General features: G+C 44.2%; 2 protein-coding genes across 7 annotated transcripts; both read right to left on the reverse strand.

The window, feature by feature from the left end:
- Positions 1–11,533: 11,533 nt before the first annotated feature.
- Positions 11,534–21,681, reverse strand: BMI1 (BMI1 proto-oncogene, polycomb ring finger). 5 transcript variants are annotated; one of them, XM_082619557.1, is made up of 10 exons: positions 21,489–21,681; positions 16,501–16,631; positions 16,057–16,153; positions 15,386–15,441; positions 15,248–15,298; positions 14,979–15,087; positions 14,853–14,898; positions 14,323–14,421; positions 13,876–13,956; positions 11,534–13,785 (listed from the first exon to the last, which is right to left on the reverse strand). In XM_082619557.1, the coding sequence occupies exons 2-10, from the start codon at positions 16,610–16,612 to the stop codon at positions 13,456–13,458; spliced, it is 981 nt and encodes a 326-aa protein (XP_082475683.1). In that variant the 5' UTR covers positions 16,613–16,631; positions 21,489–21,681; the 3' UTR covers positions 11,534–13,455. The 5 variants fall into 5 exon arrangements, with proteins under 5 accessions (XP_082475683.1, XP_082475684.1, XP_082475686.1 ...); XM_082619558.1 differs by lacking the exon at positions 21,489–21,681 and adding an exon at positions 21,012–21,166; XM_082619560.1 differs by lacking the exon at positions 21,489–21,681 and adding an exon at positions 17,388–17,469.
- Positions 21,682–22,963: 1,282 nt separating this feature from the next.
- On the reverse strand, positions 22,964–26,950 carry COMMD3 (COMM domain containing 3). 2 transcript variants are annotated; one of them, XM_082619563.1, is made up of 8 exons: positions 26,774–26,950; positions 25,338–25,449; positions 25,170–25,230; positions 25,043–25,077; positions 24,619–24,679; positions 24,467–24,523; positions 24,315–24,374; positions 22,964–23,333 (listed from the first exon to the last, which is right to left on the reverse strand). In XM_082619563.1, exons 1-8 carry the CDS (start codon positions 26,910–26,912, stop codon positions 23,274–23,276), a joined length of 585 nt encoding a protein of 194 aa, XP_082475689.1. In that variant the 5' UTR covers positions 26,913–26,950; the 3' UTR covers positions 22,964–23,273. The 2 variants fall into 2 exon arrangements, with proteins under 2 accessions (XP_082475689.1, XP_082475688.1); XM_082619562.1 differs by having other exon boundaries at positions 25,170–25,233; positions 26,774–26,949.
- Between the last annotated feature and the right edge of the window lie 375 nt (positions 26,951–27,325).

The raw sequence follows: 27,325 nt of genomic DNA on the forward strand, positions 1-27,325 counted from the left end.
CTTCAGCTTCTAGAAGAATTTTAAAAGTTAAAGCTTTATATGTTCTAAGTAGATATTAATATACACATTTTAAAAACTGCTGTTGAATGAATCAAGTGTATATATATTCCTCTCCCAAGCCAAAAACATTAAATATCAGTGTGTGCCAGACACTACTACTAACAGAATGTGCTTGTCTTCTAGGACATGAAACTTAGTGGGAGATCGACATCTAAAGAAAGTTTAATTCATTAAATAAGCATATACTGCAGCCTGCCCTGTTTTAAGGGCTGTTATTGCACTCAGCACTGTTAAGTGCCTTAGGAACAAAGAGGGACTTAGGATAACCTAGGGGAAGAAGTGAGAATATCTAAAACATCACTTAACTAATAAAAGGTGTCTTGTTTTTAAGAAAAATTAGCTGACTTTTGCCTAGATATGAAATCTCCTTCCCTCCTCCCCCAAAGAATTAAAACATAATGGTAGTATTTAAATATGCATTCATTTGGCAACTGCATGTAATTATGCAAGTCATAAGAATACAATAATCATTTTGCCAACATCAAATCTAAAATTAATATTTACATACTTGAATGAAAAATAAAGGTATTATATACCCCATAACCAAGTTAGTGGACTCAAAATATGACCTATAATGATGAAAGCAAACATATGACATCTTAAATGTCGCTCTGCTCTTTTGAGTAAAAGCCTCAGGAGTTTACATTTGGGTTTTAGCAGACCAACCGGTTGTGCCATCAAGTTTGTCAGCAGAGCAGAAAAGACTCGGACACTTCCATCCAGAAAGGGAAGATTAACATTTCTATGCTGATGTTGTGTTTGTGTCTTGTTTCCTATTCTTTACTTTTCAAGCCTTTTAAAGTCAACTCCTTATATTTCAGACTTTAAAGTTTTTACGTTTCTTTGTGTGAAGGCCAATAAAATGTTGAAATGACAGTGATTTTGCTGGCCCCAAAGTTCTAAAGATACGCCTGTACATAGCTTCCTTTTCCAGGAATTCAGTGGATGCATAGATTGAACTCATCCTTTCCACTTCCAAAGTAAACCGTGATTAGGGGGATTCCACACACGAATAAGTTCACCTCCAAAGCCACCATATAGCACAAAGTGATTGATACTAAAAATTGATGATTCTAATGTCTGAAGTACAGCATAACATTTTCGAAGGGAATGGGACATGCATAAAGACCAATTTATTGCTGCTTGGTGTGCGTGTGTGTTATGTGAATATCTTTTTAAAGACTTATGTGAGTATTCCTTTAAAGACTGTACCCAAACCCCGCACCACCAGATACCCTCTAGGCACCCTGCCATAGAAGTCTGTCAGCCACTCCTTCTCAGAGCTCCACAGGCCCCCCACCCCTTTAAAATCTTGGCCCTGTTGGACTTCTCTGAGACAAGGTCAGTGCTATTCCTTTCCCACGTTTTTATTAGTACAGGACACAAGAGACAAAAGATGGAAGGTGCCACATAGGAAAAAAAACCCGGAGCCCACCAAGCGCGCATCTAGGCCAACACCCAGGAGGACGCGGCTCACGCATACCCCATGTGCGGGTCCCGCCAGGGCTGCGCTGCGGCCCCGCCCGCCGCAAGCGGAAGGTTCTGGGCCGACGCCGAGAAGCTAGACGTAGGCGGGTTTCCGCGCGAGCAATGGGCACGGGGTCCCCGGCTCGACGGCGCTAGCCTCGGGCAGGCAACTGCGTTCAATGTGGACGGGGTGTCGGGGCCCCAGGAAAAGGGAAGAACGCGATGCTCCTCCGATGTCCTCGGCTTTTCCTTTAGGCCAGAGTTTCTCAGACTCCAGCGGGCACCTCCGCGGACTCCGCGCAGTTCTCACCGGGGAGGGGGCGTGGGAATCTGTTGGGGTTGGGGTCAGACCATCGTTCGAATCAGAAACCCGCTAAGACCCCGCCGTGGGTCGCTGGGCTGGGCCGAAAAGGGGGCGCGGGGACTGCAGCGCCAGGAGCGCCGGCTGGAGGAAGAGGCGGGGGCGCGCGGCCCGAGGGGCAGAGTGCGGAAGCGTGGCGCAGGCTACGCGCGGGCGGCCCCCCTCCAGCGGGGCCTCCGGGGGCGGCCGCGGGCCTGTGGGTGTGAGCGAGGGGGGAGGTCCCAGCTTCGGCTTGCTCGTAGCCCTGCGGGCCGCTGGCCTGGGGATCAGGAGGGAAGGGGCCGCAGATGCCGCAAGCCGGTGTCTGCTGGGGGCGGGTTGCAAGATGAAGAAGGCCTCTGTCCTTTCGCTTTGCTTCCCCCGGCCAGGCCTCCATCAAGCACCGCACCGCCGCGCAGGCTCCAGCGGAGGGGTCCCGGCCCGAGCCTCCCCGCGGCGCGGCTGACCCGTGGGCCCGGGAATGGTGTGGCCAACTCGCAGGGGCGAGCCCGGAGCGGGCGGAAGCTGGAACCCCGGGAGCAAAGGCCCCGCAGCGTTGCGCAGCCAGAAAAGCTCGCGGCGGCCGCTCCGTTCGGCCCTGCTTCCCCTGACTTGCTCCTCTCGGGACTTAAAAAAAGAGAGCCCCGTTGGCGGGGGAGGGAGATCAGACTCTCTTGGCCGGGAGTGGGGTGTGGGAATCCTACACCACCTTACATCAGCCAGCTCCCTAGACCCCGGCGGCGCAGGCCGGATCCCAAAGGCTGAGTGAGAAGCCCAAAGCTTACTTTAAAAAAAGGAAAGAAAAAAGAGCTGCATGTCACTGCGCATGTGCGAGCCTCGTGTTTTTGGTTTGTTTTTTTTTTTAATTTTTGACGTCATTTCGCTACATCAAATCTCAAGCCAAAACTTCTTGCTCATTGATTACTCTGAAAAATAACTGACTGTATGCTCTGACTCCTAGGAAATACTGCAAAAGTACAGATAGACGGTGTTCAAGGTTTCTGCTTTCACAAAAATAGTACAGGCTGTCTATCCACCCTGCACGTCGGTTCCCCCTACAGATTATCAGAGCCGAGAGAGAGCTCCGCTAAAACGTAGGCTAGACTTGGAAGACTCAGTGGCACAGCTTCCCATTTTTTAAGTGGTGATAACTTGCGCTATGATTTGCATCCTCCTTAGTCCAAGTAAGCTATACAACACAACTCCTGCCTTTTTTTTTTTTTTTGGTATTTCTGAGGAAACATCTGAATATTGCTAAAGCTGAACTACTTTACGTCCTACTCCAGTGTTACCTCATATTTATTTTTTAAAGCGAAGAATAAAGGTTTTCATATGGACAACATAAGAAAAGATTAATGATTACCAATATGAAGAAAATACTAATGCCTTTCCCATTAATAAGACAGGAAATGAATAGTAAAGAAATGCTTTTTATTCTAGGAGTGCTTTTTTTTCCCGGTGAAATAATACGTAATTGCTTATCATTTTGATTATAAGTCAAGGGTAAAGGTCTTGGAAGTTTACAGATAAAATGAGATGTATACAAGTAATGTCAGTATACTTATGGTCAAATCCCAGAGAACCAAACTTACTAAAAAACTTTTGGCTTAAAGATTGCCTTGCAATACTGAGGACACCAAATGGGGACAATTAAGATAGAGACTTCTTGTAGCACAACTGGATAGAAAAACCTTGATTTTTAAAAATATCATGCTTATGCATAATGCTTTAAACGTATGGCAAACATCTAAGACTGATACCAATTAAGATACCAGTTTTCTTGGAAAGTGTATTCTCAGAACCCATTGCAGACCATGATAATATAATAGACTTGGTTGCACTAAGGTCTGTCTTTAAGTTTAGAGAGCCTATACGAATTGTGTATATTAAGTTCATGAAAAAGGATTTCCTTAAGCCTATTTTAAAGGTTGCTTATATCATTCTGTTGTAAACTTACTTTATTCTAATGAATTTCCTTAGAAGTGGTCTCCAAAGTGATAATTTTAATTGGTGAATAATTTGAGCAGAATGATTATTTAGTAAAAGTGAGTGGAGTCCTTCAGGTCTCGTAACCTCTTTCTCATTAGAAAATGATGGCATGGTTTGAAGAGAACCCAAATGAATATATTTTAAGATAATTGTCATGAGGCATATTTAGAAAGAAACAGCTGGTGAACACATTTTCCCAAGCTTACCCTGACTGACTTCCTCAGTTACACTAGAAAACAAACTGTAATATATCATGTTCAAAGGAAAAACACTCTTCTGAATTAATTACTGGTAACATTAATTTTCTGATTCATGAACAGCTAGATGCTTTCTAAACAGCACTCCATTTTCCCAGTATCATTTATACTTAAGTATTTTGGATGAGTGTTTATTGAACTTAGGAGTCTTGTTCAGGTTGGAAAGGAGTCAAAAATTGCATGGTAAGATTCTATAGAAATGTAACCAATTCCAGTAAAAAATCCTTTGTATGGAAGTACATTATGGAAATGACGTGGTTGTCAGACCTCATTGCTTGGCTTTTGAGTCCTCAGAAGAAATTCTACAGCCTTAGGGGTGTAGACTCAAAAGCAGCAGCATTTCTGGTTTCAGTTTAAATAAAACAATGAAATCCATCATTATTCAAGTCAATAGAGATAATTCACATGAATATGAATGCACTTTGATCTTATCCTTCAATTCATTGAAAGACACAGTCGTAATGAAAAAGGGAGATAATCTCTTTAACTTGGTCCAAAGCAAGTTGTTGGAGCTTCTTTCCTGAAAGACCATAGAAAGGAACTTTTCACTAAAGCCTTGCTTTCGTGTTTTTCAGGTGGAGGTGGGGAGTGTTGGGCAAGCTACAGGTCATTATGTTGCCCCCAGGAACCAAGTAGTGCTAACTTTCTTCTTTGAAGTAAACTGTCTTATTTAATGAACTTGACGTTTTGTGAAGCTTAAAGGTGAACCCCTTTCATAACATCATACCTAAGAAGCATTTTAGGAGGCATGTTGATTTGAGTTTATCATCAGATATGATTAAGACATATTAACTATTTTCAGTATGTTTTAAAGATTAAATTAAATAGGATATTTCAAGCTGCATTGTCTTAGTTTTGCAGTATCCAATAGTAGCTCCTTAAGAGTTCCTGTTGAACTGTGAAGACAGTTAACACCCTGCCTGTGCTGTATGAAAGTCACTTTAAAATATCATCTTATGCCTATTTAACCAATTTCCAGACACCTTTGGTGGGAAAATAACAAAGTGACAAGTTCTTATTCTTAGAATTCTGGAAACATCTGTCAGATATTTTTTAGTACAGTCACCACATTCGAAATATAATTAGGTAAAAATATGCACGAATGAGGATATCTGATTAGTGCCACTGGCTTGGAAAATCTTTACCTTTTCATTGAGTTCATTAAAGATAGCCAAGCTTTATAGTAGTTATTAGTAAGTTTTATTTCTCATAAGGGTTATTGAACTTCTGGAATCCTCTGGAAATTCAACAAATATTTGTTGAGTTATGTTAAAGGGACTCCGGAGCATACAAAGATAAATAAGACAGGTGCTTGTCCTCAAGGAGCTTTAAACTTAAAAATTTCAGCACATCTGTGATTTACATTAAATGTCAATCTAGGAAGAACACTCCACTAATTTAATAGCTGTTTAAAACCGGGTCAGTTGTTAAGAGCGATGAAATTTGACAATGCATGTATTTCCCGGGGTTATCCTACTAGCTAATCAAAATATTTTGCTGGATACTTTGAAGATTTTTCTTCAATAAAAACTTGTTTAAAACATTAACAAGAGTTCTGTTAAAAATTAAATCAACGTCCTAGAGCCACAGACATTAGAAAAGGCAGAAAGATTCCTAACGGTTAATGTCAATCATTTTCTTTATGCATCCCCACTGCTGAGGTCTGGTGTGGTTCATCACATGAGATGAGGGAGAAGAAAGTGCTCCATCCACTTATGTATAAGAACAAGTATCTGGAGGTAATGTTTGAGCTACACAAGCAGTTATATTATGAATTTCATGCAAAATATTCGTGGTAGACAAAGAAGAGGGAAGACTGTAGCGTTTGCCTGTGGTTTTTTATAACCCAGAGGAAAGCCACCTTTACCAAGGGCAGACACAACCCTAAGCTCTTTGTGTCGATGTTACTAGAGAGGGAGTGGGCATCTTGACTTCTTTACCACCATCCTTATTGCTGATATCTAGAAAAGCTTTTTAATGGACTGGCCATTGACAAAGAATTTCGGCTCAAGTTGGAGACGAGGGCACCTGGGGCTGGAACGAAGCCGAGCGCCGGGATCTCGGGGGCTCAGGTGCCTGCGCGGCAGCGTGCGCTTGGAGCCTATTTATCTATTGTCTGCCATGGGGGCAGGGCCGAGCTGGGGGAACTAGCTTTTGAGTGGAGCTGAGGGTCTTGGAGGATGAGGACCCGGAGGGGTCGGGGCGAGAGATGTCAACGAGGGCAACCCCTAGAGTTCTAAATGCTAGACACCGAGATGTACGAAGCGGCGGCGGTACCCGCGGCTGCAGCCCTGGCTGCAAATCGCCGTCGTGTGGTTGCTACTGGCAACCGAGCCTCTGCCGAGCGCGCAGCCCTGCAGCCCCTGGAAGGAAGGTGGCGAGGGGAAGCGGTGGCGCCGCGGCCGCCCCGGCTCGGCCGCCCGCAGGGCTCGCGCTCCCGCCCGCGCCCCGCGGTCCCTTCGGGCTGTGACCACTGCTGTGCGGCACGTAGGGCCCCGAAAGGCTCTCGGGTTGGGGGTGTCGCTGCCTCGGGAGCGTCAAATTACTGGCGTCCTCCGCGAATGCAACATGGCAGCTCTGGCTCAAAGACTGGGCTCTTTCAGTCCGCCGGGGAGGCGGGGGCTGCGGACTCCGCTGCGCGCCCGCCGCCTCCCTTCCTGGCCGCAAGTCGGCCCTCCTGGCGCCCCCGCCTCCGAGCCGGGCCCAGCCAAGGGCAGCCGCGCGCGCCGACTCGCCTTGCGCTCGCCCCTCGGCCCTTTGTTCTCCACTCGATAGGCACCTCGCGCTTCGGGGGCTTTTAATGGAGACCGTGGAAGACAGGGTGACCCCGGGTGGGACGCCGACGTCCTGGCACTCCCCAGAGGTGTGTAGCTCCCCGGGTCTCCCGAGGGCTCTGGAGCGAGCTGAAAGCGCGAGTCCGGGATGCTAACCCGACACTACCCGAGGAGCCGCGTCTCGTCGGGTGGGTCCCTTTCGGCCAGGCCTGGCCCGCGTTTCTCTTCCTTGCTTCCGAGAGGTGTGAGGCGGGAGGCCAGGGCTGGCACGCGACCCCCGCAAAAAGATAATGCCCGTCCCCGCCCCAAGGAAATGAGATTCTCCGCAGGGGAGAGGAAAGCTGCGGGCCCGCAATCTGGGAAAAACGGGGAGAAAAACACACGTTAGTCCTGCGCTGGGCTCCACCCCGCATCACACTAGCCCTTGGGCGCGGGTGGAGCCCAGTGCAGCCCCGAGGTCCCCGCCCCGGGTCGAGGGGGAGCCGAGATGCGTCGCTCTCCACCGCGAGTGGGGGAGGGGTCGGTGCTCCGGGGAAGGGGGGAGGCCAGGGGGAAATTTGCATTTTTAAAAACGGCGGTTCCGAAACGACCTTGCCACGTAGACAAGCCAGTTGTGACGTTCAGCACAACGTGCTACTGAAATACCGAAATCCGCCACCAAATGGCGGCTCCTGCAGTCTGCCGCGCCGATAAAGAGGACTTGCCGGGCGTCGCCCATTTTAGGCCGCTTTCATTTCTCTGCTGTTACCCCGGTCCCCTCCCCAAGGCGTCCCTTCCTCTCCCTGTTTTTGGGCGCACGTGGGACTCCTGGGTCAGAGAAGCTTTTCTGCCCCGGGGATCAGGCAGGCGCGGACTCTGCTGGAAACCGCTGCGTCCCGGCGGCTTTCAGAGGCGATGTCCCAACCTCCGACCGCCCGATCCTCTGCCCCGCCGGGGTCTCAATGGCGCCGGAGTGCGAGAGCACCGGACCTTCCAGGTTCGCCCTGCCCGGAGACCCAGGCTTCGCATTTGGGTCCCAAAGTGTGGTCCTTTGCCCAGATCTTAAGATTCCTATCGCGCAGCCACCCCTTCTTCGACACTGTCACCTGGTCAGGTTATCTTCCCAGGGGATTAGAGCCCGTTCTACCCATTAAACAAGTTCAACTCGAGGACCCTTCGGGAAGGCTGAAGCTCAGCCTTCGGGAACCCTCAAATGGAAGTTTTATATTTTGTTAATAATTTGGCTTACAGTCTTTACAACAAAACCCTAAACTCCAAGGATACCTTGTTATTGAAGGAGAAAGGGCACAGGATTTGAAGCAGCCGGAGGGAGGAGGGCAAAGCGAGGCGATAATCTGGAATGGCCCCGCAAGGAATCGCTTCTGAGGGCTTTGCAGGCGACGACGCCGCCTCCCGGGACGTGGGACACTTTCCTGCCCGCGCTGAGCTCGCGGCCCAGGGGCCGGTTGCGCGCCTCGGTGTCCCGCCCGGTGGAGAGGCCTTCGGCAGGACGGGGGCCGCCTTGTGAGATCACGCGCACCCGGCTGTCGCCGCCGCTCGCCACCGGGTCCGGCCTTGGAGACACGACTTCGTTTTCCCGCCTCCCCAGCCTGCCGAGGCCTGGGAATCTCGCTTTCAAAATTGGCGGGATCCGAGTCCGCCGAGCCGAGAGTGGCGCGCGGCGCACGCGCAAAATGGCCTCCCGGTGCCCTGCGGCCTGGGCTCGAGCGTTGGGCCGGGCCGAACCCCGCGGCGCAATCGGGGGCGGAGGTCTGGGCTGTCGCTCTTTGCGGTTCTCGGAGAGCTGCTGGTTAAAAAATAAAACAGGGAGAAGGGCCGTTTTCTCTGTAACCGGTCCTTTTGGTAAAGGCTCCCTAATCGGGAAGGCAGCGCTGCCGGGAAACGAAGGTCATTTTCAACAGCCGGGCGTCCTGTGCCCTTTCCACCGGGCACCCGAACATAGGAAGCCTTTCTCTCTTTTTTTTTTAAAGCCGCTGCTCTTTCCACCCTACTTACCCTCGCCCCCGCTTTATCTTGCAAGCCGCGCACTGCGCTGCTGTCTTCGGCTTTCTTTGAATATTTCCACCCGTGGGGGCACTTAGACCTAAGACTGGAGCTCCTGGACAGGCTTTGCTGTCTCCAGTAACTTCTTTATCCATCTCTATAACGTTCTCGTTCCTTCCATCCCAATTTTCGACGCGTTTCCCGAGTACCCTAGTCCGCAGCCTTCCGAGGGTCTGTTGGGTTCTAGCTAACTTAGAAGGACAGAGTTGAAGAGACCGAATCCGCACGGAACTTGAAATCACGTTCACTTTGAAGTTTGGAGTTGATGACCACCCAACAATCAGAGCGAGAAGTAACTTTTTTTTTTTTTAACTGAAATGTAGGTGACTCTGAGGGAACATCACTTGCTATTTTGGGAAATTCCCTTCTAATAGCCTCTGGAAGGGATATTTTAAGAAAACAGAAGAATGGGGGTAATTTAACTCATCCATTGGAAGTTTTATTGAGTGCTTACTATTCATTTAGGGGGTTAAATGAGACTTCGGGTGAGTTTTCCACAGGCACTTGAACTTCTTCAGAAAACTCATAAGGATCCTGGAGTAGCCTTTCCAGTGATAAATAACTGTTGATGTCGTCGACTTGATGAAGACAAAACGTTGATGGTGAAGTCTTCATGTGAGACCTCTAGAAATTGCACACTCAGAAAAAGAAACTGGTGCAAATAAAGGAAATCCGTTTCAAGAACCAAAAGAAGAAAAAACGTTAAAAAAATTAAGTGCGGAAACAGGAAACACTCGACTGTGTAAACATTTTCGGAGACTTTCATAATCAAAACTGGGCGATCTTGAGATTTGTAAGGAGATGGACAGGCTTCGCGGTGGTATTTCCCAAGTCTGATCTACTGGGAGGCTCTAATATGTGATACTTTCTCTTCCTTGTAAAGAACCCATCTATCTGAATTCTGTGGTCCCAGTTTAATTCAAGTTTTATTTTGGAGGAATCCGGATTTTTTTAAGCTACCTTAGAAATAATCCCCTGTTGTACTGTTCATGTTTTACTTGAAGAAATATCCTCAAGCGAAGTGACCTTATCTAACCCAAGAGCCTTATGTTGGAGCTGCGTTCTGTGCTCTTTGAAACTTAGAAGTCTTAAAGGTATATACTTTTTTTTAAGGGTCCTTTAAAATGTAATTTCATCAAGACCTTTTGTTTTGGATAAAAGGCGAGTAAAACTGTATGGAAGAAACAATCATTGTATTTCAAAATAATATGGAGCCTCCATTTCATGGACCACCAAACTGAATCAGAATTTCCAACTGTCATTCCAGGGTAATGTCAGAAGGAAAAGATATATCTTTAAAATCTTTAAAATATAAAGAGAAATGAAAATAACACTTCCTTCACCTCAGGATTCTAAAGGAGACTAGGTTCCATGTGCAAATTGTTTCTAAAATTAAAATCCGATCTCCTCCAAAGATTACCATAAGCTATTTTTCAAAAAACAAACATTTTCATTTCTTCTTGGCCAGTGCAAGTAGGATTTCACATGGATTCCTTTTACATTGCTATTAAGGTTTCATAACAAAACTTTTTGATAGGCCTATGCAACGAGTGTATGGAAAGACTTCACAAATGAACTGCAACTCCAATATTGGGAAAAGAATAAGAGGAAAGGATGAAGGAAAGCCCCTATCAGCTTACTCTGCCTGTTGCATTGTACCTCCAAAGGTCCTAACATTTGCACATATGGATAAGGAAACAAAGCAATATGGTTGGTAGGTTAAGTCAACTGAAGGGCAACTTTTTTTTCAACTCAGAGCAATTAACGGCCGGCAATTTTAAAAGCAAAAAGGTACTTGTAAAGTGGTATGCATGTGTAAAGCAAGATAGATCACTATTTATACAACAGCAACCAGCCTCATTCTTTTTTTGCATTTAAGCTAAAATCTGTGAAATCAATTTAGGCATTTTCTGTGGAATATTTTTAGCTCTAACTTTGTGGTATAGAATGCCAGAATACTGTTCAGAAGCAAAAGCCAAACTTAAAGCCGACTTTTCACGCACCCTGCATTGACTGCTAAGAGTTACAAAGTTAGCAGCTTTGATATGGGTTTTGGTAACATTGAAATTTTAAGTGGTAGTTCAGTAAAAGTTTTAAAGCCTAATTGTCAAACCCGTGATGGCTGCTTATAAAATACAAAACATTATACTCTCTTCTGTTTTATTAAAAGACAAATTTTAGCTGAAATAGCCTTTAAAGCTTAAGCAATTTTCAAATTGAGTAGGGGGGAAATTCCTCTTTCAAACAAAATAAATGGACATGTTTTCAAATATGGTGCAATAGTGCTAGGTAAGCCATAAATGCAATATCTGATATTTTACTAAGTAATTTAAAAAATAAGTCCATAAAAAGGTTGAGATGTAAAATCTTTGAGCTCTGTGTTGATCCTATGACTTGGTTTTGTGTAAGTCGAATGACAATCCACTGGTACTTTAAGTTCTTAGCCTTTGAAAAATATTTTTGCATTTTTTATATACAGTCATATCCAAAGTAAAAACATCACTTGAAACTCCCATTAACTATTTTTTCTTGTCTTAGATAACATCATGAACAACTTGAGAAGAAAAGCCTAGAAAAATGAGTTAAATTCACCAAAATTGGCAAACATGGGTAACTTTTACTTCAAAGATTGTAGAGTAAATAAACAGATACATCTTTCAATTGGGCTTTCAAGCAATTATACAACAAAGCATGTACTCTCAGCAACATCACTAAGACAGCAATGGATGTTCTTCAGCTTTTACCTGTTGTAATCCACAATAGGGTTTCCAAAACTTCTGCACATTGTGCTTTTCATATCAAATTTTTATTAAAGTCTTAGCTATTTTCTAAATGAATATCCTTTTTATTGGATTTTTTCCAATTACAAATGAAATTTAATTTTACATCTATCATTAGAAACAACACTTACAATGGGACTGTACAAATTTAGGTCAAAATAAAAATATATGTATTTTGTGGTTTCATAAAACTTCATTTACTGTATCTTTAAAGAAAGCAGAAGTAACAGCAATATATGTAAAAGTAATGATTTAATGACTATAAGCAAGACAGAGCAATAGAATTGTGCTTCTTTTGCAGACGGGGGACAATGAAATGTTTAACTACAATTTCCCCATACAAACATGAAACAATTTCATAGAGAATAAACACCCTCACAAATAACTGATGGGTGATGAACAAGTTCGACCAAAGCAAAACAAAAACTGAAAACTGTTGGGGATATTCATACTTTAAATTCAACATGCTCACTCTATTTAAAAACTAATACCTGTAGAAGCTCACAATAAATTGCTTCTATTTCCAGACGTTACAGAGAGGGCATATTCCACTGTTTATAACTGTAAAAGCAATTCTTAAATTTGAAATTTCCACTATGCCACATATTAAAATAATTTTAGATAAAATGCCTTCTTCCAGCAATTTGCTGGTTTATTTAAAATATTTGTTTTAGAATTACAGCGATCAATATGCATTTTAAAAACACATTAATTCCATCATAAGCAATGGGAAATGAAGAAAGTATTTCCAATTTCCTTAGTGAAAAGTTTTTCTTTAATGCAACTATTAATTTTAAAAGTAAACAGGTATTACTAGAAAAAAGTCAGTATTACTATATGCCAGTTGCTTCCAATGGAACAAAATTTAGAATTAGATATCCACATTAAAAATATTCAATGGTGATAAGGCTCAAACATAGGTATCTGCAAAGGTCGAACCAGTTGGGAGAATTTTAACAACCATCTCTGAATGCATGAAACACAATATTTTCTTTATAGTATTTATAAATATATCATACAATACTGTTTCCTGTTATGTCGTATACCAATATGGCATTGTACAATAAGCATAATGCCATCTGATTCATACAAAAGCGAATCATTTAAACAAGTCAGTAAAATAAACGGTAGTACCCGCTTTTAGGCTTACAGATTGTAAAACTGAAGTTTACTTTCCTTTGATCGGTTTCGCGCAGCAACAGAGAAGTAAAAATCAAACAGGAATCAAAATGGCTAAATATGCAAGAAATTGTTATTCACAGTGACATGGCTACATAGAATGCATTATTCTATGCATATTCTTTCCATTTGTTGAATTTCAAGATAAAAAGCACTTGTTTTCTACAGGTTCACAAAACAGCATAATAACAAGAACAATCAGGGAGGATGTAATGTAGGCGTTAGTTGAGATTAACAAACTATGGCCCAATGTTTATATCCACCGCAGAAGATTTTCAAATCCAAACAATGGTTACAGAAACCATTTCACATCTGTCCTAACACACAGAAAAACATCTTGCCTGCTTTCTCAGAAATCAATTCTTTCGAGAAATAATCTTTCTTTTCAATTAACGTCCATATGAACATCACATCTAGTCCATCTTTTATAGCCAAATTTAACGTCACTACAAAAGAAAGCAAATTGGACGACAGTCACATGTATTAGCATCTATAAAGCTGTAATGGCATGAAGATATCTATATAAATCAGGGGTTTAAAATTTTTTTCCTCAACAGTCTCAGGTATCAACCAGATGAAGTTGCTGACGACCCATTTACTGACGATTTTCGAGGTCTATTGGCAAAGGAAGATTGGTGGTTACCGCTGGGGCTGCTGCTGGTTCCATTCATAGTGCTGGAAATGTGAGGAAACTGAGGATGAGGAGACTGGACTGGAGTGCCGGGGCTGGGCAAACAAGAAGAGGTGGAGGGAATACCTCCTGCTGGGCTGTTGGCCTTGTCACTCCCAGAGTCACTTTCCAGTTCTCCAGCGTTTGTCAGTCCATCTCTCTGATGACTGATCTTCATTCTTTTACAAGTAGGTCGAACTCTGTATTTCAAAGGAAGCGGACCATTCTATAAAGTTAAGAGGAAAAAAAAAATCAGTCTTAGATCTTTAAGTACAGTCTATCAAAATAACCTGCGAGCATCAGGTACGCTACTTACCCTTCTCCAGGTATAAATGTAGGCAATATCCATTAGTGTATAGTAATCCTTTAAAGGTTCCTCTTCATACATGACATCAATCTGTTGAAAAAGAACACTTCAGTTACTAGGCATCACCAAGAATGACGGTAAATCTAGATTTTTTGGGCCATCTAAATAGAATCCAAAAATGCTTTTAAAAAACATTTTCTCCAAACATTTGAACAAAGAAAGAATCCCTCTGGAAACTTCAAATGAGGGAAAACATTTCTTGAAATTATTAAGGGATTTGTTTTCACAGCATAAAACAGAATCCATACCAAATATTTTAAGAGCTATTTCCAAGTAAAGTACTAAATTAAAAAAAATTTTCCGTTGTTTTGGCTTTAGAATCCAAGAAGAAAAATGTCATTGAAATTTTTTTTAAAACGATTTACATAAAATGCATGAAGACTATAAAGTAGATACCTGGAAAGTATTAGGTATGTCCATTTTACTTCTGAGAAACTTTCTTAGGTGCATCACAGTCATTGCTGCTGGGCATCGTAAATATCTTTTATCATGCACCTAAGAGCATATTTAAGAAAAATAATTTTTTAAAATTCCTAACTTTAAGATTTTTTTTAAAGTCAAAAAAAATAGATAGATGTCTGAGTATGATAAAAGGTACAAATACCAAAGCTGAGATTTGACTAAGTTCTCAACTATACTTTGAGTTTGCTATTATTATAAATACTAAATGAACAGATTCCTTCAGTACATCAAAGCATTAAACATTAATTACTGAAAATATTTTGTAAGAATAGTAATCATATATAAGATAAATTCTATCTAGTAACTATCGAATATAGATCACTCTTAAACATCAAACATGATGATTTTCTTCTATTTGATAGCAACATCTGACCCTAGGATATTCTAAAGGGCAACATATACCCTCATAAAATCTAGAATCCAAACAATGCATCTTCTATGTGTTTTTGTATCATGGAACATACCTCCTCCTTCGATTTCTCCTTGTCTTTATTTACTTTCCGATCCAATCTAAGAAACAAATAATTTATTAGGCAAACAATGTATCTAATAAATATATTAGCATAAAACACATTTTCTAAAGAATTTACCTGTTCTGGTCAAAGAATTCAATGGATAAACTTATTATTTCATCATCAGTTATAATTCTCTTATCTTCATCTGCAACTTCTCCTCTATCTTCATTAGAGCCATTGGCAGCTATAAAGACATTTTTAAATTCAATTTTTAAGAATTAAATACTTAATTAAATATTATACATATAGAAGAATGGAACTGGTACTTTTAAGCTTAATTTTAATAAATTACTGGCTAAGTTCTCCCTCCAAATAAAATGTCTTTCCCCCTCTAAAGAGTTTACCATCAGCTGAAGGATGAGCTGCATAAAAATCCCTTCTTCTCTTCATTTCATCTAAAGAGGAGGAAAAAAAAGACTTAAACATAGCAGGTAAAACTGATAAGTACTTTTTAAAAATTCAGTTTTAAGCAAGTTACTCACTTTTGAAAAGCCCTGGAACTAATTTGTATACAATATCTTGAAGAGTTTTATCTGACCTGAAAAAGAATAAATTAGAAAATAAACTATCAACTAATATGGCAAAAACTAAAAGTGTTCATTAAGTATTTAAACATTCTTTGTTTTCTCTGTTATAGTATTTTACTTGATTGTAACACTGTCTATAACTACATCAACACGATAATTATGAGGATAAAACTTCTTTATGTAGTCGCACTGTTTTTAAATTAGAAGAATACTTTATTTTATATTCACTAATAAATTCTTCACATTTCACTAAGTCAAGAAAAGTGTGCCTTCCAAACTACTGAATTAGCTAATATGAAAGAGAACAAAGAGGAGAGAATGGAAGCAGTTTAAACACATGCACTCTTGCCTGTCACAAGGTCAATAAAGCAATGCAAAAATGGAGAACTAATTCCATTTTTTAAAATGATTTAAAAAAATCTTAAAATCCCTTGAATAATATTGAACTCTGTTTAAAGTTAGTCATCATTAAAATGGCCAAGAAATTAAGGGCTATCCTCCTCCACAAAGAACACGCATTAGACGGGGACTGAAGGGTAAATTTTGTGTGAAGAAATAAATACTAAATTCAATAATTATGCAATTCCAATAACAATTACAAACAATGTTTTAAAATATTTTCCTACCTTATATTCAGTAGTGGTCTGGTCTTGTGAACTTGGACATCACAGATAGGACAATACTTGCTGGTCTCCAGGTAACGCACAATACACGTTTTACAGACTAGAAATAAAAACACCAATTTTTTAAAGTTCAGGAAGTAGATGCTAAGCAACAAAATTAGTGTCAGAAATAGAGAACTAGTAGTAACAAAATGGTAAATACCAAAAGGCATTTCTAATTAAATAAACAAACTCAGTTAATATCCTGAGAACACTTATACAATTTATATTTATACAATATTTTAATAAATATGCATTAACAAAAAGTCACTAAATGCAAGAGCAGAAAACAACTTCTTCATTTTGTACCAACATTCTCAAGGACAGTGGGAATTGTTAGTTTTCAAATTTCAGGACAAGATGTTAAATATACATGACACAAGAAAAGGTCTAAAACTGTGTACTTACAGGAATGTAGACATTCTATTATGGTTGTGGCATCAATGAAGTACCCTCCACAAAGCACACACATTAGGTGGGGATTTAGCTCAGTGATCTTGATTCTGGTTGTTCGATGCATTTCTGCTTGATAAAAGATCCTGCAAGACAAAGAAATATTGGCCATAATTCAGAGAAAGAGAATCGAGATTATCTCCAACTCCCAGTAACTATATGCTCTGAAATGCTGGAGGAGTTCATAAAACTCGTTTAACACTGTGCAGCTGGACTGTCCCAACGTCTTCTACAGAAAGAATTCACTGATCAGACCTCAATCAATTCTACTGAAAAGGTGAAAAAGGATCCAAGAAAAGTAATCTCTGGTCTCTCAGGTCATTCCAGGAGGGAGAAGAAAAGGTCTGGGGTGGGGGCTGGGAGCTGAGAGCATTCGGGTCTCTTTCTTCCATTTGTCCTCCAGCCCAGCAGCCCCACGGCTGCTGCAGACGCTACACGCTCCCCGCAGATATTTACCAACCGCTAGGGCTTGTTCCAGGACTCCAAATTTAGGGTAAAACTTCCTTATGGATCTTCGATCGAAAATCCAGGAGCATGCCCTGGCTTCCCAGGGGTTCTGGTTGTTTTAAGCGGTTCCGGCAACCAGAACCTGGCACGTTTTGACGCGATACAAAGGGAAAGCAAATTCTGCTCTATCTGCATCCCTGGCATTTCCGGAGCTGGGTGCTGGGGCCGCAGGAGAAGCACCTCGAGTCGGCCTCGGGCTGGGGCCTGAGCGCGCGGACGCCCGGGGGCCGGGGGGCCGGGATGCGGAGGGGCGGATCCGGCGGCGCCCGGGGCTCCGTCTCGCTCCGGATTCGGAACTCGCCTCTGTCGGGGTTTCCATAGCAACTTACACTTACACTTGGCATCCGGCCACCGCTGCAACTCCGCGCGGAGCCGGGCCGAGCCCGTAGCTTCGGCGGGCGTGCGGGGCTGCCGGGCGGCGGCAGCGGCGGGCGCGGGGGAGGGGCCGGCACGGCGCGGGGGCGGGGCCGCGCGGGGGCGGGGTGGGGTGCGGGCGCACAGCGCGGGGGTGGGGCGGCCCCACGAGGCCCGCCGCGCTGGGGAGCAGGATCCTGGCCCGAGGCGACCCGGCAGACAGCCTGGGGGACCCCGGAGCGTGCAGTGGTAAAGGAAAATGCAAACCGCACTCCAGCCATTTCGGCCACTCTTGGGGGCCTCTTTCCACGTCGACTCGGCGCGAAGGGCTTCTTTCAGATCTTGACTCTTTCGGTCTCTCCTGTTAGCAATCACTAGGTCAAAAATTTCATGAAGGGATCTTTTGAGAATTGCCAACTGTGCACTTAGCCCGAAACCGTCAGGGCTCAAATTGCAGAGATGTTTATTGAACTGAAACTCTTTAAAGCTTTCTTCTCTAATAGGAAGTTCTTCTGTAGATGAGGATGAGCGATACAAAGTTTTGGAAAGGCTGAAAACTGAAATCTGTTTCATAGCAGACAAGGAGTGGGCAAAGCCTTGTGTTTTACCAGAGCTATGCTGGATAGAGGCAAGAAAAACTACCTGAATCGACGGCAGTGACAATAAGTAAAGAACCATGTGACCAGCCCATTCCCAACACTAAATCAACACCTTGTCAACCCAGAGCACCGAGAGCAGAGAAAAACAAATGTCATTTTCTCAGCCTCACCTCCATGCAAACCCCACACAATGAAATGCTATTCCCAACAGATATCGTATGTTACAGAAAAGTCACGGTGGGGAACTGTCAGCAACAATACAACAGCGGACAATCAGGGAAGTCAATTACTTCGTGCAGTATGCTTGAAAAATGCATTTCTTACTCCCACTTCATTCATTTCAGAATCTGAAATAAGACTAAGCTTCCAGACTTTTCTGAAGCACATTCTCAAAGCTGCCTTGAACAGAAATCTAGGAACTTGTGAAACTTGAAGATGCATCTGAGGTTTTAATTCTCAGGGAATTTTAATGCAGAAGAGGGAAATACTAATCAACACAGCTCAATGGCTGAAACTAAAAGTTTTAGAGTACTAAACACACACACACACACACACACACACACACACAAAACAAAAAAAAAACGGTAAAAACAAAACAAAGCCTCTTTTATGAAAATTGACCACAGTGGCAACCAGTGACTTCAACCAGAAAACGTCATGTGTGACTCCTCAGTTATCTTTGGATGACTTGTTTAGAGGAATATTGTCAACATATTGTTAATATAAATCTAAGTGGGATTACAGACGCGTTGTGGATGGAGCAGTGTCCCTAAAGAGTAGCAAAATTTAATTCTATTGTACTTGGTGATTAAAGACAAGCCTTCTTGGTTCTCAAAGAAAACTCTCCTTATGAAACAGCAGGACCTTTACTAGAAAGATAGTTAGCAAGGTGATACTTCTGTCCCCTTGCAAAAGCACATCACACTAATGCCACCGATCATGAAGTTCAGGAAGGGGCATCAATAAAAACAGCTGCCTTTCTTTCTCCTCTACTTTACATAAAATGAACACCAGACAAACACAAATATTAACACACAGAACAATAAGACCTCAGTGAAAGGTTATCTACTGGTTGGCTTTGAACGTTTAAGTCTCATGCACTTGACCAAAACCCTTTCAAATTCATCTTAAGTCTTAATTCACACAACTCCTCTACCTCAATTCACAAGAATTTGACCACAACCCTATAACCATTTATAATGCTAGTAAATACCACTTTGTTACTTGTATAAGAATCAGTTCTTTATCTTTTTATACCACTTGAAAGTACTGGGAACCTAATGAAGACTTCCAAAACATCTGACATGCTTGATAAGGTTTCAGAAACAATCTCTTGCACCTTAGAAAGGAAAACCTTCTAGGTTCCACCACAGAAACTGCCAGTTAAGCAAGCAAAAATGCACCAAACATACAATGGAAAAAATACTCAATAGTTTAAACTTGCCATTATAACATACTCAGTTGGGGCTGTCACTTTAGTTGGAGGCCTAACACCAGTAATGTCAAAATGAAGGAAAACAGAAGCAAGTTCTTATGTTAACAATCAGCTTGACTATTGCAATCTAACAAATGCAAATGAACTCCATAACCCCAGTGGGGCTCCCAGCCCAATACAAGTATGGGTAAAGTTGGGGGTAACTTGACTTCTAGGGAGAATTTTACCTTTGGGGGCACTTAATGCACATCCAAGGACTTGATGGTAGAACATTAATGGATTTTTCAAGTACAACTAAATGCTCACTTTTCTTACAGAAGCGTGTGTATATGTGTGTGTATACATACACACATGCATACATAGTGACTTATATGGCTTTAAAGATACTAGGTGTAAATTTACACAAGTAGGTTATTTCAAACACCTTTGCACTTTGGGGCAGATGTATGGGAATGAACTCAAATATTTTAAAAAAAATATGTTTGCCCACAAAATCAACCTCTAAGGGATTCTACTTAAAATAAAACTCAAATGTTAATATAGTCTCATAAGTTAGCGTATGCTGTTAACAATTGGCATCCTTAAGTTTCAAGACTTTAGCGTGGCATATAATATGTTCCCAGAACTTGGGGGTTAAGCTTCCTATAAAATATAGGTTGAACTACTCATAATATTCTAGGCATCACCAACCTACACTTGGATTTGAATAAATATGCCCAGAATTTTGCCTACTTTAAGGGAAGGGGTTAATACATGCTTGTATTTCAAATACTGAACCGTGACCACTAAGCCCACTAAATCCTTTTATTGCAATTGGGAACGATCAAAGTCTCTATACTTGTTTACTTCCAATTATTAACTGTAAATCTTTGGGAAAAAGATCATGCTATACGGCTGTCAAACCCAAAAGACTGCGTAAACATATGCCATCAACTTTTTAGTGCACGTTTTCCAAAGCATCTCCTCACCACATGACCTAAGCTGACATTTAGCAAAACCTGTAAAACGTTGTGGACTTGAGTCATGGTTCTAAGTGCATCCCATACTAGAGGTTGAGAGAAAAACTGTAGTCTCTGAGAGAGAGAAAAAAAACAAAAAGAGGAAAAAAGAAAGAAAGAGAGGAAACCTCTTGCAAGACTAACGTCCACTCACCATCATCACTCCAAAAAAAGCTCCAAATTTGAAATGCCCACTTCCCAGTGAGCACGTCCCAAGTAATGTTTGAAGAACTTATCCAAGACTCCCAACAAATTACACCTTGAAAACTTTACCATTTTAAACACAAACGCAGGAGACCTTGGAAACAACTGGGAACCGCCATCTTACAAGCCATCCAATTTCTCACAAGTGTCCCTTCAACTTAAGTTAATAACATTTTTGTTCGGGCTCTCACCAGCCTAACATCCACCTTGGCGGGATCGCTGCCCCCCACGCAACCCGTCCCTATAAAATGGGGGCGTTCTCTGGCTGTTTAAACCCCTCCAAAGCCCTTTCTTCGGGAGAGGAGGGAAGCCACTTGACCCAAGCAGCTCCCGATTTCAGGCACCCGTCCCCGTTTCATCAAAATCTACCTCTCAACAAAAGGCGCCGTGGCCGGGAGAGCCGCAGAAGCTGCAAATAGAAGTGTTCTTCTCGGGGGCCATGTGCGTCGCGAGGGTGTAGAGGGGCGCTCGGGGGAGAAAGGAACTAAAACGTGGGGCCGCGCGCGGCGCGTCCGGGCTGGAGCGGGCGGCGGCTGGAGCGGCGCCGAGGCCGGCTGGCGGCGGCGGCGCGGGCTGCGGGTCGGTCCCGGCGCCGCGGGAGTCGGCGGGCGGCGGCGGGCGCGCGCTCGCGGGCGCGGGCGGCGCGCGGGGCCGGGCGGCGCGCGGGGCCGGCGGGCGGCGGGCGGCGGCGGCGCGGGGCTCGGCGCCCACGCTGTCAGCGCCCTCCCGGCCGGCGCGGGCGAGGCGCGGGGGGGCCGCTCCCAGTCCACCGGCGGCCGGCCCGAGCCCGGCGCGACCCCCGCCGCCCCCAGGCCCCGTCCCGGAGGCGCCTCGCCTCCTACGTACCCGGAAAAAGCAGCCGGCGAGAAGCGATCGTAGCGGGCGGAAAAGACAATGAAAGTTAAAAGTCGTTCAGCAGAAAATGAATGTGAGCCAAGCGGCCATCTTGAAGCGAGCTGCAGACGCTGCTGTCAATGGGCAACGAGCGCAGCCGAGAGGAGCCGCGGCCGCCGCGCTCGGCTCATGCTGCCTCCCGAGCCCGGCCTCCTCCTCCTCCTCCGCCTCGGCCTCCTCCTCCGCGGCCTCCTCCTCCTCCTCCTCGGCCTCCAACGCCTCCTCCTCCTGGGCCTCCTCCTCCTCCTCCTCCTCGGCCGCCGCCGCCTCCTCCCGCTCCGCACTCGGGGGAGGGAGCGCGCGGAGGGGGCGCGATCAGTATTATTCTGCGGGGCTGGGAGGTGTTTCTAATCCGGATCGGGGCTCCCTCGCCAACATCCCCATTGTCTCGCCCCGATCTCTGCCTTTAATACTACGATTATTATTTCATAGTTGCCGTGGGGGGAGGAGGGGGTGGGGGGCGCCGTGTGTGTGCGTGCGGAGAGGCGGGGGGAGGGGAGGAAGGCTGAGGAGGGGGGAGGGGAGGGTGGAAAAAAAAAAAAGCACCGCTGAAGGCAGAGTGGAAACTGACACCGGCTCCAAAATGGCTCAGAGTCCGCCCGCCCCCTCCCCCCGCCGCCCCCCCACCGGGTCACGTGCTCCCCTCATTCCTTAAGGGCGGCCTGGGAATTAGTGTCGGTGTAGTCGGGCCCGCGGCTGCCCCCTCCCCTCGGAGCAGCGCGACCCGGCCCCCTCCCCCTCGCTCGGCGCGGCGGCGTTGCTGGCGCGGCTGCGGAGACATTTCTCCACAGCGCCACTCGCGCCACCCTGCTCTCGGCGCGGGCATCGCTCTGGCCCCGCAAGCAGTTCAGCCCACCCCACCCCCCGTTATTTCTTTCTTTCCGCCGCCCGCCTCCGCCCGCGGTGCACACGTCCGCGGGCTCCAGCAGAGGAGAGCGCCCGGCCGCCGCCCCCCGCTCGGCCCCACGGGCTGCGGCCCAGACTCCGGCGCCGCGGCGCGGAACCTGCGACCGAGTTGGGCTCGCGGAAACAACAGCGCCCGCCCCAGTCTTCCCGCGGCCGCGCCGGCCCCCTTCCTCGCCCGCCAGTGGCCGAGGCGGGGCGCGCGCGGGCAGCCGCTCGCTCCGGGCAGGGGCTCCGCGCGGGGCCGGCCGGGCCGGGCCTCCGGAGCCCCACGGGCGAGGGTCGGGCTGCGGGCGAGCCCTCGGGCACAGGTAACGGGACGGGCCGGCTCCCGGCGCGGGGCGACCGCGCCCTTTCCCCACGTCCCGAAGCTGGGGTCTTCAGGCAACCCCGAAGATCGCATCCTTTCCCACTATGCTTAACTTTAATTCTGAGAAGAGGCGATCGTTAAAAGTTAACGCCAATCGTGTCTGTGTTTTCAAAGTAATAATTAACAAACTCAAATCCAAACAAACTCAGCACTCTTTAGTGGGAACAACTTATTTATTCAGAATATACTGTCTGCTTCCTTTTGGAAGACTTGGAAAAGATCAAATATGATCAGTGTACGGATAATACTAAAGATGATTCAAATACTTAGGCAAACTTTCCCTCTTAACCCTTTCACAAGTGTAAAAAAAAAAAGTGTCAAAATTGATGAGTGACAGAAATCCAAAAGAAAAAATTTGTTATCCTGAAAAGGAAGACATCCAGCTCCCAGAAACGATGGTTCGGCGGACGGCAAGGCGTTCCTGGTCTTCCTCTAGACCGGGGCAGATCGTTAACTTCCCCAAGTTACAACTGAGTTGCTCTTTCCAGGCTTTTCGAAGCATCTTTAAGTTTCCCTACTAAGTCCTGAAAGATGTATATGATGGATCGTTTTTAGGATAAAAACACAAGAAAGAAGTATCCAACTTTCAGAAAGATGCAAGAAAAGAGTCGGGGACACTTTCTAAACAAGTTTAAAATTCACAAAGATTTTAAACCTTTGACAAACCACTATCAAAAGAAGGTTTCCTCTAAAATATAAAAGATATAAAAAATTAAAAGAAGGTCAATAGAAGGTTTTTCTCTAAAATATCTCATCTTCAAATGGGCTGCTTGCCCTCAGATGTGAGATATAGTTTCTAACTGAATCCTCTGAACAGGCAAAGTATATCAAAATTAAATTTCTCAAGTTATCTAACAAAGATTATGCTGTATTCACACCTTCTGAAAGTTTAAAGTTTGATTAATGGTTACATTAAAACGACTCTGCAGGAGATCCCTTTTGAAAAATTCAATCTCATCAAAATTTCAAGCAATGATCTTCATTTTTTTTAAGTGGTAAGAAATAAATTCGTTGTCATGTCCATTAATCAATGTAATTTTTAATTTCCCCAGTCTTACACTGGCAATATAAACAGTTTTAGAATTTTTGTATACTTGCTCCTTTATAAAAAGTCATTTACAACTACTGTTTAAAAATCATGTTTTGAGAGTTTAATTCAATTTCTGAAAGCAAAGAAGACATTTTCAAAGCCAAGCTCTTCCTTTTGCTTTGTCCTACTGGCTCACACTTATCACAAATAGAAGGAATTTACACTCAACACTACAAAAGTTTATTTTAATTGGAGGGAACAGCAAATGCAGACCAATTCTGTTAGTAACATCATAATCTCAAAAGCGAAGCCTACGTTAAAATATTGCTTTTGAAGCCCCCTCACCATTAAATCCTTAACCAACCTTTATTATCTACTGACAGATGGTTAATTTTCTTTTGAACTTTACATAGGCATAATTCTCAATTGAAAATCTGTAAAAAGATAGGCATATTCACAGATCCTAATACTGTACCTGTAATTGTTCCATGTTGCAACTAAAACTAATCTCTGGGTGGGATCGGGAATCAGTGTTCTAGGGAAGAAAAAAATGCTGTTTATTTAAATCAAGGCAATTTTAAATTTCATTACACATTTAATTTTTAGACAGGGCTTATGTATAAATACCTCTACACTTAAGGTCACCAAATATGCAGGTCTGTACATCTTATCAAGTTGATTGGTCTAAAACAACACGACACATTGATTTCAGTCTTTAACTCTTATTTTTTTAAAAAAGTTCCCTAAGTTCCACTAGAGAACAGTTTGTTAAACTTTACCTTTATCTGGTATTCCAAATGCCAAGAAACATCAGTTATATGAGGGAAAGATCTGCCTATACTGAAAGATACAATGATAATTTTGTACATAATAGCTACAGGAGAACTTTTAGTATTTATCTTCACCAACAATGGTGTCTACCACCTCCCCACCACACACACACAATTTTAATCCATTCTGAATTTAAAACATTGTTAAACTTTATTTTCAAGTTCTGAAGAGTAAAAGAGCGTTTAAAAAATTATCCCCATAAACTTTATCTTTAAAAACATTAGCTTAACTGCAATTGTTTCACTTGCCCTTTAGCCCCTTTTCTTTTGGTCTAGATCCCGTTTTTTTGTCCTGTTTTGTTTCACACCAACACTCTCCATTCATACCTGCAAGTAAAAAGTAGCTCAGCTTGACACCTTATACAGGACCTACCTTCCCAGTAGGATTTCTAGGGAATTCCTATTATTCTGGGAGGAAAAAAAAGAAAGAAAATACGTCTTTGCAAACAGAGTAGAAGAAAAATAGTAATTGTTAATTTTTAAAAATTTAAGTAAGTAACCTGATATTCCGTGCAAAACAATTCTATTCTCTCGCTATCAAATTTACAGTCTTCTAGGTAACTGCTAAAGAAAAAAAAAGCGTAAGTTTAGTCTCCATTTTAAAAACTGAAATTGGAATCATAAAGGCACTATTTGAAAACAAATGGATATTTAAATAAATCCTGTACCTTAGAGTTGATTTGTCAGCTCTTTGCTTTCCAGCCTCCAGTATGTAAGTTGCAGCTGCTGCATGACAATGTTTTAAAACCACTGGATCGATATGTTTCAAGTCTGGGTGATCTAAAATAAATTAATTGCCAGTGATGCCTGTGACAATAAATTCTTTATAGTCCTGTTTCTAAAAAGGTATTTTAATTTGGGTAAAGAACCCTCTTTAACAAGATAACAAGAAGAATTCAACTATAAGGACTGGAAAATATAAGTAAATGAGATGTGCAACATGGTCAATGGCAAAACAGTAAAGATCACACATCAATAATTATGCAATTACCTGGTCAAATTACCTTCTTTTAGTTTACCTTAATACTCTTATTTATTTTTTAAAAAACATAGTCCTAGAGTAAAATATACAGTGGTCACTCTAAAGATGGATGGAGTAAATTCCGAGGAAAATAAGGAGATAAATATTTTATATGGTGTAAACTTAAGAATGAATAAACTTTCCTTCTAAAGATTGATTAATTTTATGCTAACTGGCTCCATGGACATTAACACATGGAGGTGGGGGAGAGGGAACGAGTTAAGAATATAAAATACAATTTTCAAAATATTTTCAGGTTTCCACAGCCATCCTTTTTTTTTTTTTTGAGATTAACCAGGTGGTGGTTACTATTTTCGTTTAAAGAACTTCCACTTTCATACTTTTCGTACACGTATTTAGCTCGTGAAACTACAGAAAAAAAATTGTTGAGATATTTATATTTAAGAAAATCATGTAATAGCGATCTGTCTTAAAATATGCCTCCATCCATACTGACACCGCACTCCGCAATCACTGACCCGACCATTTATAAGACTCGCCTCCTGATAACTAGTGCAGAACAAAACATTATGCACCATATTTTAAGGGTCTAGGCGTGGAACCTGTGCAAAACATATTGAACTAGAGTGTTGGAATGATCAGAGGAACTTGAGGTATTCTCTAAGCTGAAAAATGTCAACACTATTTGACGTAGTAATTACTTTGGAAGCAGACCCTTTAAAACCTTCGTCAACCTAGCACTGAAAACTTGAATTGCAGGGAGCTACCCTGATGAAGTCCAAGTGTCAAACAGCCTTTGCCCCAGACCAGGCTGAAAACCTTAGATGTTTAGGCCACAAACAAGTCTTGAACACCGGCTTTACAAAGGAACAAAGAGCCTGGGAGAGGAAATCAGGCCAGGAACGTGTAGCTGGCCGTGTGCAGGTGCCAACTGGGGAGAGAACAATGCTCGGGGTCCGATGTGGGTTCTGGTAGAGCCACATCCCCACACTCCGTCCGGAGCGAAGGGCAAACCCCGGAGACTTCCTCTTCCCGGGGCTTTCCCCTTCTCGCTCCATCTCGCTCCTCTTCTCCGAGCGCCCCTCCACCCAGGCCGATCCAGCTCAGAGCCCAGCGGCTTACCTAACACGGCCTCGTCCGCCTGGGCGTCCAGCAGGCTCTGGAAAGCCGCCCGGAGGAGAAGCGTGAAGGCGTTGGAGTCGAAGGAGCCGGGATCGGCCAGCATCTGGAAGCCTTTCTGCACATACTCCGAGAGCTCCATTGTGAGCGCGCCGTGACCTTCGACACGCGCACCACGTGACACGCGCCGCGCGCTCAGCTGATGCGGCCGCGCGCGCACGCGGCTGGGGCTGGGGCGGGGGCGGGGGCGGCGGCGGCGGCGGCGGCGGCGCGGGCTGCGGGCCTCCCAACCCGTGGGCTCCCCGCCGGCCTCCCGGGCCGCGCCCCGGCCCGCGACCCCGATCGCCCGCCAGCCGCCGCCGCCGCCGCCGCCGCTTCCGTCCAGTCCTTCCTTCTGCGCCCGCTGCTAGGGCCGCCGCGCCTTAGCGCGAGGGGCGGCCCGGGCGCTTTGTGGACGCGCTCGGCGCTTTCTCTGCTCTCGGCGCTCACCTAGGACTGTCACCGGCTCCTGCGGGGCCCGCGGGAGCGCTCCCGAAAGACCCCTCGGGAGGTGGT

The sequence above is a fragment of the Mesoplodon mirus genome, assembly GCF_964341445.2.
Source record: "Mesoplodon mirus genome assembly, chromosome: 4".
NCBI classification, from domain to species: domain Eukaryota; kingdom Metazoa; phylum Chordata; class Mammalia; order Artiodactyla; family Ziphiidae; genus Mesoplodon; species Mesoplodon mirus.